Below are 8001 nucleotides of genomic sequence, written 5' to 3' on the forward strand. Positions count from 1 at the left end.
TTGATAGAAAGTTAGCAAAAACAGATAAGATCTTGCTACCATGGAAAGGAAAATACCTGTCTATTTGTGAGAAAAAAGTCATATTTAGTCATATCCCAGTTTACCTATTTGCTTATGGTCTTGCCTACACCTAGCGAACTGTTTTTTAAATGATATGAGAAAAAAAGATTCCATTTTATTTGGAACGACAAGCCAGACAAAATTAAACGGGCATATTTATATAATGAATATGAATTTGGAGGGCAGAAATGATTAAATATTAAAGCATTAGACTTCTCACTAAAGGCTTCAGTTTTACAAAAGTTGTACTTAAATCCAAACTGGTTCTCAAGCAAATGATTAAGAATGTCTCACCCTATGTTCAAGAAAGGCCTTTTTCCCTTTATTCAGATTTCAAATAACTGAAAGCGAGAGGTAAAGGAAATCATCTCCCACGTATCGCTATAGCACAAAACATGGTGCAAACATTATTGACACAGACAACAGCGCAAAGGGCAAGAAGGTAGAGACAACAATACATCACGCAAAGCAGCCACTACTGTCATGCAAGTGTCCATGATTGAGTCTTTAAATGAAGAGATTGAGATAAAACTGTCCAGTTTGAGTGTTTGTTGCAGCTCGTTCCAGTCGCTAGCTGGAGCGAACTGAAAAGATGAGCGACCCAGGGATGTGTGTTTTTTAGGGACCTTTAACAGAATGTGACTGGCAGAACGGGTAGAGGATGAGGGCTGCAGTAGGTATCTCAGGTAGGCCTAAGAGGGTTTTATAAATAAGCATCAACCAGTGGGTCTTACGACGGATATACAGAGATGACCAGTTTACAGAGGAGTGTAGAGTGCAGTGATGTGTCCTATAAGGAGCATTGGTGGCTGATCTGATGGCCGAATGATAAAGAACATCTAGCTGTTCGAGAGCACCCTTACCTGCCGATCTATAAATTATGTCTCCGTAATCTAGCATGGATAGGATGGTCATCTGAATCAGGGTTAGTTTGGCAGTTGGGGTAAAAGAGGAGCGATTACGATAGAGGAAACCAAGTCTAGATTTAACTTTAGCCTGCAGCTTTGATATGTGCTGAAAGAATGACAGTGCACTGTCTAGCCATACTCCCAAGTACTTGTATGGGGTGACTACCTCAAGCTCTAAACCCTCAAAAGGTGGTAATCACACCTGTGGGGAGAGGGGCATTCTTCTTATTAAACCACATGACCTTTGTTTGGGGGGTGTTCAGAACAAGGTTAAGGGTAGAGAAAGCTTGTTGGACACTAAGAAAGCTTTGTTGTAGATCATTTAACACAATCTCGTTTGAGACAGACACCTCAAAAGTCCTCAACTGGCAGCTTCATTAAATAATACCCACAATACATCACGTCAACAGTGAAGAGGTTACTCCGGGATGCTGGCCTTCTAGGCAGAGTTGCAAAGAAAAAGCCATATCTCAGACTGGCCAATAAAAATGAAAGATTAAGATGTGCAAAAGAACACAGACACTGGACAGAGGAACTCTGCCTAGAAGGCCAGCATCCCGGAGTCGCCTCTTCACTGTTGAAGCATTCCAGGTGAAGCTGGTTGAGAGAATGGGTGGCTACTTTGAAGAATCTAAATTCAAAATATATTTTGATTTGTTCAACACATTTTTGGTTACTACATGATTCCATATGTGTTATTCCATAGTTTTGATGTCTTCACTATTATTCTACAATGTAGAAAATAGTCAACATAAAGAAAAAAACCTTGAATGAGTAGGTGTGTCCAAACTTTGACTGGTACTGTATAGTTTTGGTATAATGTGTATATTTATGGTGTATATATAGAGTGCATTTGTAAAAGAGACCTAGGTTTCAATATGTCTTTCCTGTGAAATTAAAGGTTAAATAAATACAAAATGACTAATCATTTCACTGTAATCGATTCACAAAAGCATGGTCAAGAACGCACTTCATTGTTTTAATACTGGAATGGATTTGAAAAAGAACAGATTAAAAAACTATTTACAAGATAAAGTCCAATTCAACAGTTTTTTGTAGTTAGAAAAAACAAAACATGGAACTTGAAAACATAATTTGATGCACAGTCGGTCAACAAACTTTCACACGGACAAAGTAAAAAAAGAAATCAAATTATTTCCCAACAACTTCAACTAATACTACACATTGGATCCTTAAAAGCGTTATAAAATCTATACATTTTTATTTATTTGTAATGAACACACTTGCTATCACAAAACAGTTTAGCAAAAGGCCACATTTCAAATGAACTATTTTGACCACTGTAGCTCTTCTCTGTTGATCCACTCTCTTCCTCTCCATACACAGTACACCATTTTCTGATGCATGTCATCTTCATAAAGGAAAACATTGCAGCCGACTTTAAAGGCGAGCCGAGACGGACTGATCTACAAAGCACCTTGCGGCATACATAACTACTCAATAGTATTTGTGATCAGACAGTCAGTCAAAATACAACGCGGTTTTGATGCTCTCAAACACGGCCATTACATTTCCAATGACACCGGTTGAGTTCCTGACCGAACAACATTGCAGACGCATTCCAGATCTTACTGTACAATGCCTGGATAGGTATTTAACATATCAGCTAACCACATCATATGATATAGCAATCTGATGGCCAACTACACAGTCGATGACTTGGCACACAACCATTGGTTGATGCAATGGAACGCCTGCACATCAAGTTTGGCTGGAACTCGACCATTACCTTCTATCTCAGAATACAGCCCTCCCACTCGTATCCAGGTAGGACCCCTGAGGGTGGGTGTGGCCATGCTGGTGCTGCCTGTACATGTGCCTGAGAGGTATGGGGAAGGACGAGCGGGGGTCCTGACACAGGCGCAGAGGATAGGAAGAGAAGGGGGGATAGAGGGCGGGGGGTGTGGAGGAGGAGGAGACACAGGATGAAAGAGAGGGATCCAGTGGAGGCAGGAGTGAGGGATGGTGAAGTACCATTTCTGGAAGATAGGGTGCGCCAGAGTTGAACTGGGAGAAGGTGCCAATCTCGGTGGGCGCTATCGGGGGGTAGGAGGAGGGCGTGGTGGTCTGGTTCTGGGGACATGTCGTTGGAGGGAGGGAGTGGTTGGTCAGGGAGAAAGGCGGGATGTGAGAAGAGGCAGAAGGCTGGAAAGAGGCGACGGACACAGAGGGAATGGCGGAACAGGAAGAGGGTTGGTAAACTGGATTAGGAAGGGAGGATGGGGGGTGAGTGAAGGAGGAAGGAAGAAAGGACGACCCGACAGATGAAGCTTGGATCTGAGTCGGGATGGGAATAGACACAGCGGAGTGGACGGAGCCGGAGGAAACATTCGGAAGAGTCCAATTTTGAACTGAAGAAGAGCAAGAAGAGAGGGATGAAGGGAGAGAGGGAAAGGGATAAGATAGAGGTGCGGGATGGGAAGAAAGAGAGTAAGGGAGAGAGGGAACGGGGTGGGATTGAGAAGTTGAGTGACTTGAGAGGTTGAAGAGAGACGGAGGGGTGGTTTGGATGACGTTGGAGAGAGGTAGGTTTGGGTAGGGGTATGCTGTGGGGTTAAAGACCAACAGAGGGGGGGCCTGGTTGGAGATGGGGACAGCTTGTAGTGCCTGGTTCGGGGGAGGGAGCATGGAATGGGTGGTCACCCCATTCTGCTGGATGGGTTGACAGGAGGGAGGAGGGAGTGATGGAAAAGAGGTATTTGTGGGTGTATGAGGACTGAGCAGGCCTTGCTGTGGGTTGGATGGAAGGGTGGAGTGAGTAGAGGTGGAGGACAGCAGAGGCTTGGGGGAGGATGAAGTGGAAATAGACAAGGTGGGGTAGGTGAAACTAGTTTGCTGAAGCGAGGGAGATGTGGTGGAGGAAGGAAGGGTAGGAGAAGAGGAGAGAATAGAGGGATAGTCAGTGGTGGCCATGGGTGGATAATTAAAAGTAGAGGTGGGGGAGGGTTGGGGGATGGAGGGATCTGAGCAGTAGGAGGACGAAGACTGAGGATGAGGAGCAGTGGCAAAAGAGGAAGAAGCAAGAGGAGTGGCTGGATATGTCCCATTGTAAGTGGAAAGACTCATAGTGACGGACCTGCAAGGTAAAAAAAATTCTCATTATTGTAACCTGCTGTGAATGTAACTGACACATGACAGCTGACCAAAGGTGTTGTGCCAATGACTTGTAAGTTATTTAAAGATATGGATGGGGTACATCTCAATACTCTAACGTGTATTTGTCTCCTTGTATCCATCTGCACTCCCTGACATTAAAGGAGGTGGCAGGTGAAATCCAGCAAAGTCCAGGTAGGCATCCTCGATCTCCACATTGCTTTTATATAGCCAGGATTTTCATATCAGTGCAGATGAAGCATATATATTTTTAAATGTAACCTTTATTTAACTAGGCAAGTCAGTTAAGAATAAATGATGATTTACAATGATGGCCTACCGGGGAACAGTGGGTTAACTGCCTTTTTCAGGAGCAGAATGACAGATTTTTACCTTGTCAGCTCGGGGATTTGATCCAGCAACCTTTGCTACTGGCCCAACGCTCTAACCACTAGGCTACCTGCCGCCCCAAAGAGCTAACCTTGGCCGCAGATCCTTACTTTAGACAATCAACATGCACCCATTTTGAACTTAAATGTTTATAAACCCGAAACTCACCTGTCCATCATTCCATCGGTGACTTTGTTGCCTGATGCATCTTGTGGCCCCTTGGTCATATCGGCCGTGATGTTAGCTGTGATGTCAGTCATCTGGGAGGCAATGAAGGTTTGGCCCACCAGGTCTAGAGCCTGCTGCTGCTCTGGAACAGGGCTCTCCTGGAAAGGGGTTTCGTTGGAGCCATACCCACACACAGACTCAGGGAGAGCGGGAAGGGAGGGGAGAGATACCAGGGCCAGGCTCTGGAGGTCGGAGGAGGAAGAGGAGTACTGAGACAGGAGCTCAGTGGAGTCGCACGGGTCACAGCTCACTGAGAGAGAGGATAGAGGAAGTAGATAGAAAATAGAGGGATGAATAGAGGGACAGAAAAACGAGTAAAATAGGATTTTAGTTGACCATGTTAAAAACAATAAACAAAGCATATGCATAAATCAAATCATTGAGGAGGACACAGAAAATGGTCAGAAAAGCATCTCCATTGCAATGAATGATTGTAGGATGAAAGAGGAATCAACAAGTTGAGAGAAATTTGAGTAATATTAAACTCACCAATATCTAGAGGTTCATTTAGCTTCCGCTTTTGCCTCACGTCCCTCTGTCTGGAAGAAAATATATATATATATAGATGGGTGAGTGTATCTGAAAAAATGTGTGTGTGCGTGCATGTGTGTGTGTGTGCTATACCTTTTGCTATTCATGCCATCCTCTCTAAAGCCCTTCGCGAAGGGATTGGATTGGATCTTCAGTTCAGTGATCTGCCAATCAGTCACACAGTCAGTAACCATCATAAGAAGAATAGAAAGTATTGTATATTAGAAGTGTATAAAAACATTCGCTGAGAAACTATATTATATTTGACCCATTTGATCTTTTATGCATATATACTGTCACTAGTTCTCTCACACACACACACACACACACACACACCTTCCTTCCCTATCCTCCTTACTTTATTGTTCTGGTAGGCGGTGACGGTGAGAAACTGGGTCTCTGGGAAGATGAAGGAGTGTTGCCCTCCCCCCCACCTCAGCACGTCCCTGGCCTCGATCACGTGTACCCGTGGCTGGTAACGGTGGAGGGAGTGGAGGATGATCTACGAGAAAGAAGAGAGCGAGGAAGGAAGAAAGTCATTATTGTTATTATAGAAAGTTGGGTATGACATGACCATTTTTGTTTTTAAGAAATAGATAGGCCTAGATTCACACCTATAAACACACACATACTTTCTTTCTCCCACTATACTCACATATCCCTGTGTGTCCAGCGTGTTGTTGGTGAGCTTGGCGTGGTGGAAGGAGATGCTCCTGCTCTGCCAGTGGGCACCCGTGGCTGGTGAGTCTGGGTGAATAAACACCCGGTCGGGTAAGCGGGCCTCAGCGCCACCCACCACCTGCCAGGTGTCGCCCTGAAAGCGGTAGCGAGAGGTGTCCATGGCCACCACATCCAGCAGCAGGATGTAGCGCAGCGCCGGGTTCAGGCCTGACAGCTTTACCCTCAGCTGGGGGAACATCCGCCTTGGAGGGAGGAAAGAGTGGATGAAGGGAGACAGATAAATAAGGAGGGGGAGAAAGAGAGGGAAAGATAATGGTTTTATTACACAATTTTAGAAGCATTACCAAGTATCAATGGCAGCTAGGCTGAATTATTTGATACAATTTACACATTACATAGGAAGAGAGGAAAAGATGGAGAGAGAAAGAAGAAAAGGGAAGAAAGGGAGAGAGAGGTTGCGTGGGAGAAGGAGACAAAGGGGGGAAGAAAGAAATAGAGAGGAATATAAGGAAAGGATATAGAGAAAAATAAACAGAAGGGTGAGAGAGAGAGAGAGAAAAAGAAGTGGGAGAGAGATTGATAAATATAATAATTTTCAACCATTAACACCTATGACAAGGCATTTCCCAGTAAATGAATTTCCTTTATTAACCTTTGACCTTTTAGCAGTGGAGATACATTTAAATCAAACTTTATTGAAAAAAATGTCAACATGGGTCACAGATGGACAGCACTCACCTGCCCTTCTTGGTGATGATCATCTCTGTGCCCACGGAGCAGAAATGTTTCCACAGTGAAGCGTTCTCCAGCTCCATCTTGACGCTGTCCTGCTGGCCTTTACAGGTTGGCTCGCTGGGGGTGGGGGGTGGGGCCAGAGGGTGAGAGGGCATGGCCCCGGCAGCCATGTCATAGGAGGAGGGGTAGAGGGGCATGTGGGCAGGAGGTTCCCTCTCTGGTAGGGGGGCATATAATTATAATTAATTAGCTTCAGTTAGGGTTCAAGTAAGCATGGGAGTGCTGTGCAACCTAACATGTAAATTAAAGGAAATTTCCACCCAAAACCAGAAATACCACCGGTATGATGCAAAATGCATCATACTGGCCCTATTTCTGGATTTGAAAGTTTTATGTCTTTAAAACTTGATTGCTGACATGCAAAATATTTTGGGGCTATATCAACATTGGGCTAATGAAACAAATACCAACCAAAAGAACATTTTTGGGTGAAATTTTCCTTTAATAAGCCAGGGTATCCCCATTTCAATTTGTAGCATCTTCATGAGAAATGACACCCCGATAAGTAAATAAGCAATTCCATTCCTGAATTTGGTGTTGATCAATGCCCATTTTGGCATTGAGATAAGCATTACCACATACTATTAATACTCTGATATTCATACTAATTCATTTGAGCTGATCTTATCAATAAACAATGGTAATGATTGACAAGGTCAACTTTAACCATGATCTGAATTGGACTGGGTAATTATGACAGTATTTCAAAGGATTAACCATAAATTGTAAAGCACCACATGACATGCATACACACTGATGCTTTCTCTCAAATACACATTGACACAGACAGACAGACGCACACAAGCACACACTCGCCTCTATAGCAGCAGTCTCCCACTCTTTGGTGCCCAAGGGCCAAACTGGGGTACATCTCCACACTCAGCATCTCTTCGTTCTCGCTATACCTCTCCTTTTCCTCTCCCTTGCTCAGTAACTCACTCTATTTAGCTCTTTCTCTCTGTCCATTTACTGCCAATCAGTTTGTTTGTTCTCCAGTGCAATTTGTCCTTGATGTTTCGATCTTGTCCTTGTAGTATTCTCTTTGAGTTTTTGGCTATGGTATTTCTTCTTAATTTCCCCTCTGTCTGTCTTGTCGCTCTCTCTTTCTCTTCTTTAAATGTCCCTCTGGCTCAGGGCCGATGTGTTATATAGGTGAGTGAGGCTTCACACATCGGGCCAAATGGGCAGTTTTCACACTCCCTTCTTTTTAACTCTCCCTAGGACCAACCTGCAGGCTGCAGGCCCCCTCTCTGTTCTCATTCTCTAAACAGACAGCTGACTAATACAAAAACAG

General features: G+C 44.1%; 1 protein-coding gene across 1 annotated transcript; it reads right to left on the bottom strand.

The window, feature by feature from the left end:
- Positions 1–2488: 2488 nt before the first annotated feature.
- Positions 2489–7593, bottom strand: tbx6 (T-box transcription factor 6). The gene is made up of 8 exons (XM_055930769.1): positions 7524–7593; positions 6651–6864; positions 5887–6154; positions 5590–5733; positions 5325–5395; positions 5190–5239; positions 4641–4950; positions 2489–4065 (listed from the first exon to the last, which is right to left on the bottom strand). Exons 1-8 carry the CDS (start codon positions 7591–7593, stop codon positions 2727–2729), a joined length of 2466 nt encoding a protein of 821 aa, XP_055786744.1. The 3' UTR covers positions 2489–2726.
- Positions 7594–8001: the final 408 nt, after the last annotated feature.

Source organism: Salvelinus fontinalis, chromosome 8 (genome assembly GCF_029448725.1).
Source record: "Salvelinus fontinalis isolate EN_2023a chromosome 8, ASM2944872v1, whole genome shotgun sequence".
Classification (NCBI taxonomy): Eukaryota; Metazoa; Chordata; class Actinopteri; order Salmoniformes; family Salmonidae; genus Salvelinus; species Salvelinus fontinalis.